At 32.5% G+C, this 16,049-nt stretch overlaps 1 protein-coding gene across 1 annotated transcript in view; it reads left to right on the top strand.

Moving 5' to 3' along the window:
• The first annotated feature begins 1,266 nt into the window (after positions 1-1,266).
• LOC113391902 (mucin-19-like) overlaps positions 1,267-16,049 on the top strand; it is a 41,651-nt gene continuing 26,868 nt past the window's right edge. Inside the window, exons 1-3 of the mRNA XM_064219389.1 lie at positions 1,267-1,326; positions 12,225-12,421; positions 12,584-12,946. Coding sequence (XP_064075459.1) covers positions 12,227-12,421; positions 12,584-12,946 — 558 coding nt within the window. The 5' untranslated portion in view covers positions 1,267-1,326; positions 12,225-12,226. The remainder of the gene's footprint in view (positions 1,327-12,224; positions 12,422-12,583; positions 12,947-16,049) is intronic.

Below are 16,049 nucleotides of genomic sequence, written 5' to 3' on the forward strand. Positions count from 1 at the left end.
ACTGACCATTCAAACTGGAACACGACAATACTGAGTATTGCTGTTTGGTGGCAGAATATCCAATGAGTGGGTGGTACCTGCACAAATCCCCACAAAGAATTAAACCTCTTTATTAACTTTCCAAGTAGTCCGATGCGATACTTTGCGAAGACTTTTAGTTCGCATGAATTAATTGATTCTACCTTTTTGTACAGTAGCCAGTGACAAGGCTAATACTGAATTCGGATACCAGATAAACTTAGAAGACATAAACAGATCCTTAACGAAATATAGGATCATATTGCTTTAACAGCGACGAGACCAACACACAAGGGGATTCAACAGCGTCCTATAATTGTTGTTACATGTCCTCCTATAACGAACCTGCCCTCTTATTACAGGAAGAGGCAATAACACGACACATAACAATTTAAAATTTGTTGTTTCAGCATTTTCCGCTACGACGCAAGATTTTATTATCCTGCCGCACACATCTGTAGAGATCCGAGATGGCCCAGTGGTTAGAACGCGTGCATCTTAACCGATGATTTCGGGTTCAAACCCAGGCAAGAAACACTGAATTTTCATGTGCTTTATATTTGTGTTTATAATTCATCTCGAACTCGGCGGTGAAGGAAAACATCGTTAGGAAACCTGCATGTGTCTAATTTCGGAAAGGCGGCCTTAGCCCAGCATTGGGAATTTTACAGGCTGTTCATGTGTAAACGTCTGTAAACACCTGTAGTAGTACTAAAGTACTTAATGCTTAGGCCTTTTTTCCTTTAGATGTACGGTACCCTAGAAATTGTAGTTATATAACAGCATAAGACCGCATAGTATTAAAATTTCAATGTGTTTGAATGTATAATTAATCAATTCGTAATAGATTTAGGATACCTATGGCATTTAAAATATCGATAAAGAAGCCGGATAAGTATTGTCTTTGTCCGAAACTCGGTCATCATTCTCAATAAAATTAAAAAAAAAAATAACGTCACAATTTGACGTCGAATTATATATAAAAATGTTTGTACATTGGACTACGAATTACGAACTGTATTTTTTAACTATTTTTAAATGAATGTTCTTTTAAAATGTAAACAAAAATCATATATTTTTTGTGAACGAGTGTACGTTATCAAAAATAAATTCCTATCGTATGAAATAATAGAAATCCTTAATTAGCGAATAAAACATATGTATGCGTTATCGTTTATCTTGAAAAATCAATCAATTTATATCATTTATAATAATGATACTTCGATTTTTAAAATCAGTTTACATAGAGTGAAGTGTGATATAACGACGCCAGTGAAACATTTGTTTTTTAACATCTATGCGCAGTTGGTAAGTTTTTTTTTTTTTGTGATTTGTAATATTAGGCACAGGGGCAACAACACAATGATTATTTAAAATCACTTAAAAACCAAAGTAGGGTTACATAGGTGACAATAAATAAAAACAAAACTCCATATTTTGTAAGCGCTCTATTTTTTTTTTATTTTTTACAAATTAACGTTTAAAAATTAAATAAAAGTGAATAATGTTATGTTATTTTAATATTAAAACATTATTATGTCAATTAAATCAAATTCCGCCTTATATTCGATATCATTATTTATAAAATAAATCATTATTAGCAACATATTCTTAATCTGTGCTAAATCAAACTCAACATAAAAATTGCTTACGCTTTGCAGATAATCCTTGGATTGACTATATCTCATGACTAGTGATAATCTACAGTTGTGCACAATAAAAACAAAATATTTTAAATTTTATTGCGTATAGCATTATTTGAAGTCTTTAAGGGACGTACACCCCGTCAAAACATGGTTTTGAAGTTTTAGAATATTCGTAATATATCAGATATTTATTTAACTTAAATAGTTATTACAATTTAATGGTGCTAGGATAGCTTTTAAGGCTGCATATCCTTATTCATTTGCTCAGATCCCGCGTTGTCAGACTTAAAAAAAATAAATATACTTTTTTCAAGTAGGTTCCTTTTGAAACATTTCTGAATTGTTGTTTTATAGGATTAAATTTAATGAATATCAAGGAAACTAATGCAACTAGGTATTATTAATATAAATATATTATATTATGTTGGTGGTGCAATGTGTTGCAATCATCTTCGCAATATTTAAATAACGATTATCTTTTCATCTGAGACAGTTACGCAAATAAAACAATGGTGGAAACTTTAGTAATACTACATGTATAAATATTTTAACGAGATAATAGTAACTCGTTACGTAATCTCCGATATTATATAGAGCAAAGAAAGGATTTTTGGAAATTTCAACTTTGAGGGGAAAGTGGGAAGCGTAAATTTGTAACAGTTTTTCTCGCTCGAAGTCGGGCCGGACGACTTGTGTTTTAATATAATTGACTAGCAATCGTTTATCGATTTTAATTTGAATGCAAAATTCCTTCCATCAAAGATTTTCTGAGGGATTTCAAATTTTTACCGTTAATTTTTCACAAGCTGGACAATACAGTTTAAATATATCCAAACACAGAAGCTATTGTGTCAAATGATTAGTCAGAAAAGAAACGCGAGACATCTTACGAGCAAACTCCAGGTGCTATTAAGAATTTATTATACGAAAATAAAAATCACACGATATTATCGATCAAACCCGAGCAGCAGATAGTTTAGTATGATTAATTAGGTTTCATAACTCATCTCATGTTCAATGGTGACAGAGCACGGCGTGCATTTACGCATCGCGGTAAAATGAGTTCCACACCTTGTCTATAGGCAAACAGGCTAGCTGGTCACGCGTGTATATTATACTATTCGCTTCAGCTTCGCATTAGAATAGTCGAACATATATTTTTTTAATTTTCTATACTCATTGTAATATTTCAGTCAAATTAATATTTTACTAGAGTGCGTGTACTTTACTATATTTTTCCATAGACACTTATATTAAATTAATCAAAGTTTTCAAGCTAATCGGATCAGATATACAAACATCCATTTGTAAATATTTCGATATTTAGGTTGTAATCGATTTCGTTACCGTAACAAACATAATTTTCGATTTATTTTGTATACTCTTTTGTCCGTAGCCATTTTATCCAGATTAAAAATGATAAAGATTAACAGATTAAATAATTTCATACGATTATGTTTTAAATAATAGATATTGTAATTACGAACGCATTTGTTTAAGATTTCAAGGTGATTTTCGACTGTTTTGTTTCAATTATTTACAGTAGAAGTATTTTTTTTATATCAATGTCTTTCTTTGAGAAATATTTTTAATATCTTAAATATCTACAATAAATGTTCAAACATTCTCTAATTAAAAAAAAAAGTTTATTTTTTCTGACGTTCAAATTTATTTTTTTTGCAATGGTCATCGCATCATACAGCCTAATTTGACATTTAATATTGGATATAATTTACAATTACTTGTAATAAATTAATTCGTACGGATTATTGATACAAACATCGATAATACTAAGTCGATAATTGCATTCTTCGCGAACTAATTTATTTAATAAATCATAATAAAATTTACTTTTATTATCATATACTAAAAAAGTGGAAAATTCGTCGAAAAATAGCGGCCAACAGTTGGCAACTAAATACACGCACGGTAGTAAAACAGAATTAAAGTGTCAAGCGCAGCTACGTTACTTAGACTACGTTACGCACACCAAGACAATAAACTTGGCTCGATTGTCACTATCTACATATGAATATTAATAATAATCTTAGCTTAAACATTATTAGGGACCTCCCCTTTTTTCATTGATTAGCGTAAAACCTCGTCCTGTTATACTAATATCTTATGTAAATACAAGATATTTGTGTTGGTGGAGTAAATTTTAATCCACCGCATAATCTGCCCTTCAGTGTAGCGTTTACAGAAGATCCATCACTGATTTCAAAATGATCATACTGACAATTGTAAATACCTTTTTTTTTCAATATCGAAATATTGGAATGTTAAAACTGTCGATTTGTTAGGCGTATCTACTGCCAGTTATTAATCAGACACGTCGAGGTGGCCCAGTGGTTAGAAGGCGTGTATCTTAACCGATGATTACGGGTTCAAACCCAGGGAATGTGCTTAATTTGTGTTTATAATTCATCTCGTGCTCGGCGGTTAAGGAAAACGTGAGGAAACCTGCATGTGTCTAATTTCAACGAAATTACCTCCATACCTTCTCCTCAACGGGAGAGGAGGCCTTAGCCCAGCAGTGGGAAATTTACAGGCTGATTATGTTTATTTATTTATGTTATTTACATTTAAAAAATCTTTCGAGGTTAAATACGAATTCTCGTTTCTGTGTGTGAAATTACAATTGATTTTTAATTCGTCTGTGATATAGCGTGATATATTTTATAAAACAAGATGAAAACACGGCTTCGCTCAAATAAAATAAATGAAACTAAACAAATACGCTTTATCTTTTCTTAATAATTTATTTTTGATGTGTTTACCGTAACTACTGCACGAAATTATTCAACGTCAAAGTCAACGTCAAAGATGGCCGCCCGTTGAACTTCATAAGTTAATAAACAATGAATTTTATGCATTTAATATCGAAGTATTTCAATTATGCAAATTTCGCTATACGTCGACTAAAAAAATTATTATTTTTTAACGATCTATAATTCTGGATAGGTTTCGATCCGGTCTATCGTAGATCTGCATGTTTTTTTTTATTTTTATAAAACCTCTTTCCTTATCGGGTGTAGACATCCGCTAAGAACTGATTATACGAAACTCCACGAATAAGATTGTGTTTTACAAATTTCGTGCAAGTAAAACCGCAGGTTCAGCCAGTAATCTATATAAACTAATATCATATCTCGTAAGTATCGTTGAAAATCACCCAAATCTTCCTCAAGAATTACTCCGTCTAGTTATGAAAACCGTACGAAAATTCGTTCAGTAATTTTCGAGTTTATCTTGTTTTGGCAGACACACTCGGTTGGGACTTTGTAACTGGTAGTGATGATGTAGGTAATACCACACGTCCCGCCCCCAGCGTTATCACCAAGAAGTTTTGATATAATTTCAGATTATAGATTCCTTCCAACTATGTTTATCTATAAATCGCACTTTTTTGTTATTTATTCAACAAAAAGGCGGTACACATCGATTGTAATCGGCATTAAGATAATATTTATTCGCAATTAATATATTTTTCTTAAATACCTATGTCACATTTTTTTTTATGATATAGGTAGGCGGAAATGGGCTTTTTGATGGTAAGTGGTCACCACCAACCATAGACGTGGCGCTGTAACAACATTGGGAACTAAGGTGTTATATCCCTTGTGCCTGTACACTGACGCACTTATCCTTTAAACTGGAATACAAAAATACTGAGTACTGCGGTTTGGCGGTAGAGTATCTGGGGATGGTATTTACCCAGACGGGCTGGCACAAAGCCTCACCAACAAATAATTTGTATTACATTGAATGAAATGAATGAAATGAAATATACTTTATTGTACACCACAAACAAAACGAAACACACAGAAATAAAAGTAAAACAAAATTAGTAAAATAAAAAAAATAACGTAAAATCTAAAAAGTGTTGTACAATGGGCGGACTTATGGCTAATTAGCCATCTCTGCCAGACAACCAAATCTGAGAGATTCTACATATCGTGTATAAAAACGTGAAATATCGAGGGTTATTCAAATAATTTATAATAAATGAAAATATATTGAGCTAAATAAATAAAATGGTATATTATATAATTTGTTAAGTTTACTTAAATTTTGGTTACCTTATTGAATTAAAAAAAAAACGAGAAGTTCACGGGAAACCTGATTGGAAAAAATATACTTTATTCAAATAAACTTTTACACGTACTTTTGAATCGTCATTTTATAACTATCTTCAAAAAAACTACCACGGACTCAGAACGTAGATTCTACCGAGAAGAAACGGCAAGAAACTCAGTAGTTACTTTACATGTAGTACAACGAACAAAATTCAAAGCCATATGAAAAAACTTAATAAATAAATTACAATTAGTAATTATTATTAAAAATGCCGTGTGAGTTAGAATAGTTACAAAAATATATTGAGTAGGAGTGGTAAAGGTCGCCCAAAGGGGGTATGACGCTTTAACCTTACGTGAGAATACTCATACTCCACGTTTTACTCCTTAGGGGTGCCATTCTTAGCGGATGTCTACACCCTATAAGGAACCTACCTGCCTGAAAATTTCAAGTTCAAAATCTACATTCCGAACCGGCGGTAGCTTCACTTAATATGGTTTGTTAAATGACGTTTCAAAAGTGCTTGTAAAAGCCTACTTGAATAAAGTATATTTTGATTTGATTTGATTCGTTATAGTCACTGATTAATCAAGAATTCTCAGAAATAATTCTTGATTAATCAATGACTGGTATTTCGGTTTCATATATATAGATAGTATATTATAACCTTCTGCTGAACGCGGTGCATTTTACCGTATAAGATTTAAATAAAGATTTAGTACATTTTCAGTTAGGCATTAAAAAAATGTCTTTTCATTTAATAGGATATATTTGATTGGAAAATCAATAATTCACTTTACCTTTTCGTTATAAGTATTATTAGATTATTATAAAATACATGAAAACTTATTGCAAAAGACCTTTTTTGTTGAATTCACTGTTTTTTGTAAAGTTAATGGGTAGTTTTTTTTTTTTAATAAAATCAAAATACCACAGTTTATCAATATTGTCAATTCAATGTCCTGAATGGGATATATGTATAAATTTAAATTGATGTTTTAATTTATAATAAGTACTACTATACTATTTTTTTAATCTTTCATTAGATGTCTGAAAAACCACAACAGCGCAATTTCAAAGGCTTTTTTTACCACCCTGTGGAATCAATTTTCAAAGGCGGTTTCTCTGAATCAACACGATTTGAGAACCTTTAAGAAAGGCGAATATTTATGTCTTAATGGCCGGTAATGCAACTGCAAGCCTTCCGATGTCCTTGAGATGAGCCTCCTTCCCTTTTGCCACCTATGCCATAAAAAAGGAAGTATTTCATTTGACCAATGGATGCCCGTCGCTAGAGTTGACTGTCAGATGGTACCAACCCCTTCTCCGAGAAGTTGTAACGTTAATTGATATTATTCGGTATGATATCAGATGTTACACGTCATACGTCATAAATCCACAACAGCGCGATTTTTAAGACATTTTCTGCCTCGCACAACCACTCTGTGGAACCAGCTTTCGCCGGCGGTTTTTCCGAACCGATACGACTTGGGAACCTTCAAGAAAAGAGCGTACTCTTTCCTGAAAGGCCGGCAACGCACCTGCAAGCCCCCCGGTGTTGCAGATGTCCATGGGCGGTGGTAGTCACTTTCCATCAGATGAGCCTCCTGCTCGTTTGCCACCTCTAACATAAAAAAAAAAAAAACCCGACTGCTGTGAAGTTCAGATTTATTTTCAAGTGTTATTATTGTCATACGATCTGTTTACTCATTGCATGTACGTTGTACAAAGTCCAGAAAAAAATTGGTGTCTCATTTAGCACAGATTAAAAAAAAAACAAAACAATTTATCGATACGAAAAATCGATTGAATGTATCATAGATACAATCATTGCGTTATTTCTAAGCGATTTTTATTAATTATAAAGGTACATAGGATGCCAATTAAAACTAATTTTTCTTGTAGATTTCATGATAATTTGATATCTTGTTACAAAACATGTGAAAACTGTGTTCACATTATATACATTATCGCGATACGACCGACTTCTAAGAAATATTGTTTATGTTATCAATACTGTAGGCTGCCTTCGTCTTTTGTAATAATAATTTATGTATTGACGTAAGCAATGATGGATGTGTTTCATTGTTTCATTTATTTAATAATAATATCACGGATAAACCTTAGTAAATACAAAATGAAGCGCTTGAAAAATTCGAATGGCGCTTCATAATTTTTACGATAAAATTTGAATTACTATTTGTTATTTAAGCAGAGATGGCCCAGTGGTTAGAACGCTTGGCAAGCAGGCACCACTGAGTTTTCATGCGCTTAATTTGTGTTTATAATTCATCTCGTGCTCGGCGGTGAAGGAAAACATCGTTAGGAAACCTGCATGTGTCTAATTTCAACGAAAGGGAGAGGAGGCCTTAGCCCAGCTGTGGGAAATTTACAGGCTGTTTAAGTTTATGTATGTTTTGTATTTTAAAACTATTTTTTAAAATGAAAACTCTCGTAGTTGCTAGTAATGTGTGTATTTTTTAGTTAGGGATAATTATTCTTTGTTGCAAAAAAAAAACGCAACGCAACTTTCGTAATATTTTACAAACTTCAATCATTTGTTAATGCTAGTTATAAATTAAAATAAAGTAATATAATGATGTAAACTCAAAATAAAAGGTTTTTGATTACAACATACGTATAAAGAGTTTAACCAGCGATAAGAAGACGTGATATTAACCGAAGATTGCGCGTTCAAACCCACGAAATATTCATCTGTTTAGCTGGTGTTTATAATTAATTTCTAAGGGAACTTTTACTTGGTGGTAGGGCTCTGTGCAAGCCTGTCTGGGTAGGTAAATAACAGCAGTATCTAGTATTGTTGGGTTCCGGTTTGAAGTGTGAGACAGTGTGGCTACAGGCACAAGGGACATAACATCTTATCTCCAAAGGTTGGTAACTCAATATTGTTACAAGGAATGGTTAATATTTCTCACGGCGATATCATCTATGAGTGATGGTGATTACTTACTATCAGATGCCTATTTGCAAAACGCCTACGCATTTCATCAAAAAATAAAATAAAAAAGTACATTGTATAATGGGCTGCCGGCCGGTTTCTGAATCGCGCTAGCGTTTGGTTCGCACCAGTATATATAGGGTCTCGACTGTAAAATAATGTTAGCATCCGCGCCTAGGCGCATGACGGGTCTCAGAGCACACATTGTCCTCCCTCCAGACGTCGACGGCGTCCTAAGCCGAGGACCGGCCTCACAGGAGGCGCCCTTAGGACGCGCGTACTCTGAGCCCTTCAGTGGGCTCTCAACATCCGGCTGAGTCTTCTGCGACTCCCCCACCCGCCCGGTGACGCTGTAGAGGCCACTCTGACAAAGAGCTACTGTCCATTCGAAAAAAAAAAAAAAAAAAGGTGTTAGCAGTTTTGGGACTATTTGTTTTATTGCAATTACCATGTAGGGGTAATTATTGTACCAAAAAACCAAAACTACGAAGTAGGGTTTTTGGATCGCAAGCGTACATCCTTAACTGAATCGTAGATGCTTAATTTATAAACAATACTTTACTACAAGTTCACGATTACATTTCGATCCAACTTGGACCGAATCGCTAAATTGATCGTTTTGTTAGTAGTACAGGATACACAGCAACGATTACAATATTCATTGATTAAGATTATTTTTCGATTCGATTGCGATAAGTGAAAATTTGTTAGTCCATTATTCGTATTGTTTTTTTTTCCCGAGATCAGTGGCGGACTAACAGGGGGGCGGGACGGGCGGCTCGCCCCGGGTCTCCAGTCTTGGGGCCCCCAAATGCATCCGCGTTCCTCTGATCAAATCCTAAACAAGACTTTAAACATGTGCTTAGTACCTACATAATGCCATCAAAATTAATCATTCATCTTTGCCGGCCCGGGCCTCTGACGGGCTTCGTCCGCCACTGCCCGAGATTGAAGCTAGGTCTTTGCGATATGCAGCCTTTTATTAGCAACTAGAGCAACAAGGCATTTTATTTTTGTTACATAATATACAGGGATTGTGTAATGCGAAAACATTAAAATATATTTCTCATGAGTAATGTATATTTTAATAGACTTTATATATAATACTATAGCGTGGTAATCACATTTGCTTAGCGTTAGTTCTGGGCCGATAGTAGGCGCGCTGGTTAGTTTCTAGAACCCCGAATACATGTTTAAAGATTTCTTTGATCGATTTAAAATTAAAAAGAAATATGTGTCCATATTTAAAAACTGTAAACGAATTCCTACATTTGGTTTAATTTGGTGTTTAACAAAAGGGTGCACAGTATCACAGAGGATTTGACACACATCGACTAACAGGTGAAATAGAAGAAGCTTCTAAAACATAAATTAATATTTAATATTATAGACCTTATTCGTTTAATTAAATAAAAATAATTAGTATTACTGTAAACCGGTTTGAAGTTCGATTGAGCTAAATACCAATTCACCTCGTTAAAAACGGGGGTTGGAAGATTATTTAATTTAAGTTGTTTTATAAATTTCGGGTAAAACCGCAGGTTTAGTTAGTATTATATACAATAGAAAGAGGGGAAAAGTTCGCTTGGAGGGGTTTTTCTGCCAGGACACTCTACTGTAAGCCATTTAGACAAAACTTCATTCCAAGAAATGAAACTAAACTTATCTACAAACTTTTAACGTAAGTTTTATCGTCTTTAGTGATTAATTTTCATAACAATTGTTAAAATCTGTCCTTCACTATTAATATAAATAATAATTCTAATGAACTAGTACTAGAACGCCATTAACCTTGGAGCTAAAGTTACGTTCCTGTGCCTCAGTTACACTGACTCACTCCCCCCTACAAAACGAAATACAACAATGCTATTAATTGCTGACTGGTTGTAAAATATATGGTAGGTAGGTGGTACCTAGCTAGACGGTACCTTATTAGGTAGGTACATAATTTCACAATTCTTAATGAATATCAATATATATATACTTTATTCAAGTAGTCTTACAAGCCATTTTGAATTTTAAATTTTACAAACTATATTTAGTGAAGCTACCGCCGGTTCGGTATGCAGATTCTACCGAGAATAACCAATAAGATACTCAGTAATTACTCTATTCTATATTTAAAATACAAAGTTAAGTTAGTTAAATACAATTATATATATATGTATATAATATATCCTGCCTGGAAGTCGATACTCACTTATATGTCTAAGTTCACAATAACATTTTCTCAATAATAATATTAATAAAATATACTCAGATATAAATCAATCACACAAAAGTTATCTAAGTATTAAAAGGTTGTTCATTTTTTTGAACGCGCATCACGCAGAAAATCTTTGAATATTTTGACATAAAATTTGTACCATTACAGTCAGATTTTTCAGAGAAAGCTTTTGGTTAAACGTTTACACTACATTGTATTTTTTTAATAAATAAAGTGATTCAAGAGGAAGGTTTATGTGTATGAATAGTTTCTAAAGTGATGTCGTAAATAAAACATTATTTTTTTGCGATTACATTGCAAATGCTGGTCGAACACCACGAGATAGATCAAAATAATGTACCACAGTATTGTACACCTTAAAAAGGTCTACAAAAAAGTCTGCGTTGGTATCTGTCTATCTCTTAGGATAACCCACAATAACCATTTTTTATCCTTTACTTTTTACGAGAAATAATGGATTATTTTCGAAGCGATTTCAAGCAAAACAGCATTAATCCTTATCCAATTAATTACCTTAAATACATTGTGCATTTAATATAGATCAATATGTCCCTTTAGAGCGCGTAATTTAAATGAATATTTACGAAGATATTACAGATTTAAACCGCAGGGTCTAATGACTGGAAAACTGAGAACGTTGTAAGACATTATGTAGTATATTTAGTAACAGCATTGCACCCGTGCGAAGCCGGGGCGGGTCGCTAGTACAATATAATTAAAAGTTCAACGTAATCAAAGCAACAGTGAGGCCGGTTATAATAGGGTTTCAGACACGAATGAAAAAATCCCGTTCAATCGATTTATCGATGTTATCTTCAAACATTGATAAGTAATCAATATATGTAAATAACAGTTAATGTATTTATGTTTGTCCTTCATGCTTTCCTATACTATTCGTGAAAAATTGGTGATTTATTCTGGTTATGGTTATGGTATATGGTTCGAGTTATATTGTAGTGCTGCTCCTTGGATCGTAATATGGCGCTCTATTATTGAAATATTGCATTATATCGAAAGTGTTTACACAATTATTAAATAAATAATATTACTCATTTGTATATTTTGGAAGATAAGGAAGCCCCTAGTGTCTTAAGTGTAAGGCTGCTACGTCCGAAATAAAATAAAATTGTACGTATGTTTTCCACACAGTATTAAAAAAAAATCTACTTCTGTTAAGTTAGAATGATAAGATATAATTGTGTGATAAACAAAACAAATTCAAGTTTAAATTCATTAATTGTACTTATGTTAACGGTACTTGTTATGTTGACGGTTATATATTTTTTATTTACAGATATGCAAATATTTATATTTCTCCTCTTGCTCGGCTATGGCTGGGCGAGCTTCCTACCCAATGGGTGTCCAGCCGATTTCAGTGTCCACCTCCTACTCCCCCATGAAACCGACTGCACCAAGTTCTACCAGTGCAGCAATGGCAATAAAATTACCATGCAATGCGGAAGAGGAACTGCCTTCGATGTAGAATTACAGGTAATTTTTTACGTGTATAAGAAAATCAAATACAGTTTACTTATAATAATTGTTTTTGTTCACACCAGGTCCCTCTCAACTTTAGTTGGGGGTCTTTTTGTATGAGGAACAAGAGTCAAGTGATAATTTTGTATGTTGAAAAATGTTTAACTATTATTTTAGACATGTAATTGGGCTGATGCAGTTGGTTGCAATCAACCAACCTCATCAACAACAACGACGACAACGACGACAACGACAAAAACGCCAACGACAACAACAAGGGCGCCGTCGACAACGACAAGTGCGCCGTCGACAACGACAAGGGCGCCGTCGACAACGACAAGGGCGCCATCAACGACGACAGGGGCGCCAACTCCGACAACTACAGCGCCCCCGGGTCGACCCGACGAATGTCCATCAGACTTCGACGTGATTCTAAAACTCCCGCACGAAATTGACTGCGATAAATATTATAATTGCAGCGATGGAGTTAAAATACTGCTTAAATGTCCGATCGGCAAACATTTCGATATGAAATTGCAGGTAACTTATTCAAAAACATTTGATATTGAATAATTTTAAAATCAAACGGACTCACTAACACGACTACGCACTTATGCGTTTTAAATATGGAAAATATATGCTTATTTAATTATTTATTTTTTTGTATTGTTCTATTTTTAAAATACAAACGAATAGCAAAGAGCCACGGTTAATTAGTTAAAACAAAGTTCATTGGTTGATATTTATTGGAGAAATGAAACACATAAATTAACGCAATGCCATTGGCTGCTGTGGTTTATGACGCCATTACGCAATAAATATGGCGTCTAATTTGAATGATACAACAGTTTTCGTTTATTCAAATAACAGTAACCAATAATAACGTAACTATTTTTTTTTAAATCATCATATAGTTTTTAATAATTAGTTTTGTAATAATTGGAACAAAGCATAAGATTTAGATAAACGTAAAAAAACTAATCTAACGGGTATAATTTTTGTCTATTTATGCGTAAATTACTATTACGTAATATATAAAAAAATACTCACCCTTTCCTTTAAATTGTGACATTTAGAAAAAAAAAAAAAACTATTGTTAAATATTTTTTTATCATTCGTTTATAGTCTGTGGCTTCTGTTTATGATATGTAAAGTTTGTTAGATATATTATGAAACTATTATGTTCGTGCTTATCTCGTAATTTATTACGCCCATACAGTGCACTGGTTATTGAGGATTATAGTTATCGTATAGTAATTACACTTTGATTAGAACACGGCAATGCCAATTAATTGGTATTGGAAAAATCATTTTATTGCTGTCATTAAATATCATTTTTAATCGAGCAATCATATTGACAAAAATTCAAATTTGAAAATTCGAATCAATGTCAAATTGTAATATTATTTGATCCAAAATAAGGCTAAGGCCGCAATGCAAAATGCCGTATCGAATTTATGTTTACTACTTTCGCGCTCTTTTTAAATGGAAAAATACTAAGGTATTTTAATTACTACTTAACTATAGCTAATAAACATTAAATGGTTATTTTGTTAATTATAAGTACAAAATAGATATATTTAAAAAAATATATATTTAATTGATGTAATATTTGATTACCAAATTTTTTTAGTGTCACGATTCTTTGCACAAAATGTAATGTCGTATATTGTAATCTAATAACCGTACTATTAACAAATTTTATATTAATATCTTAAAATTACGTTTTCTATACATTCAAAGTCATGATCGTACTGGAAAATTTAAAACCCCTCCCAAATATTAATAACTTTGATTGTGGATTCGTACCCCTGATGGTTAAGCCGCTGGCAGCTGCCTAACAAGCCCCTGGTGACGCTGGTTATAGACAAAAAAAAGATATAATATGCAAAGATAAAATAAATGACGGTATTCTCGTTTAAATATCTTTCTATCTTTTTGTAATCAATCAACGATACAAATTAAAGATACTGTTTTGTTAAATCTTATCAAAAAAGCAAGGAAATTAATAGCCAAGTGCGTGCCGGACACTCGCAGTATTCCGTACAATATTGCAAATTGTCAGTAATATTCGTTAGAACCGGATCTATAATACATTCGAGCTATAAGGCAAATTTGTTATATTTGTCCCACAAGAATTCGAAGTAAATACTCTTTGAGGCATTCCTTTGCAAAAAGAATTCCATCCGAAAATGCAGTTACATCCCGTAAGTGTGTACAGAGGAAAAATGTCCTCTACACTCGTGAACTAAAACACGTCCCACGCAGATAACAAATCTCTTGAGAATCGACAAAATTATACATTTTATTAGCTTGTTATAGTTTTAATTGTTAATAACCATCAAAGAACAACATCTCATTCCATGAAAGTAGAACCAATGGAATACATTTTAAATAATTCAAATATTATGGATGTCTACAGACGGACTAACGGATTCTATCAATACGTACAGTACCCTAATAATATTTATATATCATCGATGTTAACAGATATAAATAATAAGGTAATCTTCGAACAATAACGCCGCACTAATAAAGCGGTCCCTTTCAAGTTATCGTCGAAAAATAATATTTATTTCAAATGAGGATATAATTCGCATAATTGGTTTGATAAGTAATTCATTAATATTTAATATTATTTTACAAGTGTAGAAGTAAAAGATGACATTTGTTTGTCCTCAAAATTTACGATTTTTGAAAATTTAGATGGCATTGGATCTCTAAGTAAAAGAATTTGACATCCGCTTTAAAAAAGGCGTTATGTTTAAATTATTCTTTTGTAACGAATTTATAAATCTTAAACTGTCAGAATATTAATAAGTAACCAATTTATAATGCTTAGAAGTAGTTCCTAAGTGTACTTTTGTATCTAACGAATGTTTTACCTTGGGAGGGGGCGCGGCTTAGCCGTCGATTAGATCAATTTTTTTTTAACCTTTAAATGTTTTTAATAAATATTCGTCGTGAAAAAAGTGAAAATTAAGTGTATTTAGTTACAAAATTAAACAACAAATAATTTAATTGAACTCATTAAATTGCATACAAGAGTTAGTTAAGTTAACTTTAGCTTAAACGAAGTTTAATCTTGAGGCTCGAGAAGCTTCCAAAAGTTTAAGTAATAACGCAAACTCCATCAGAAAGTTCGATTTAATTTAATTGAAATTAAATCAATAAAAGTTCAAAGGTGCACATATTGCGTAGAACCTATTTTGGTGGTGTTGATTTGATCGAAATTTTTGTTTAGACGTGTAATATCGGACGAAAAATAACCTTAGAAACCGGTCGTATAATCTAAAGAAATTTTGGCTGTTGTTATATTTATCTTGTGACTTTCGGTGATCGGGACTCTATAACTGAATTTGATTTCGGTTATTTTTATTATTTGGGATTTAGATTATACCAGATTAGGTGGTATTGTTATTTTTTTTTTTGTTTAAATTTTATTTTTATTTTTTTTGTTATTAGATGTAGACGGTTTAATAAAGCAAGTTCTTATAAAATCCGTGTATTTATTACATTAGAATAATTGACACTGAATTTGTAAACAGATATTAAAAAAAAAACATATTTTTTTTAAAAGAAATTAATGTTTGACTATGATGTCAAAAATACTCATGTAAGATCTTTGACTCTCTACGAATAT

This window comes from Vanessa tameamea, chromosome 28 (genome assembly GCF_037043105.1).
Source record: "Vanessa tameamea isolate UH-Manoa-2023 chromosome 28, ilVanTame1 primary haplotype, whole genome shotgun sequence".
Classification (NCBI taxonomy): domain Eukaryota; kingdom Metazoa; phylum Arthropoda; class Insecta; order Lepidoptera; family Nymphalidae; genus Vanessa; species Vanessa tameamea.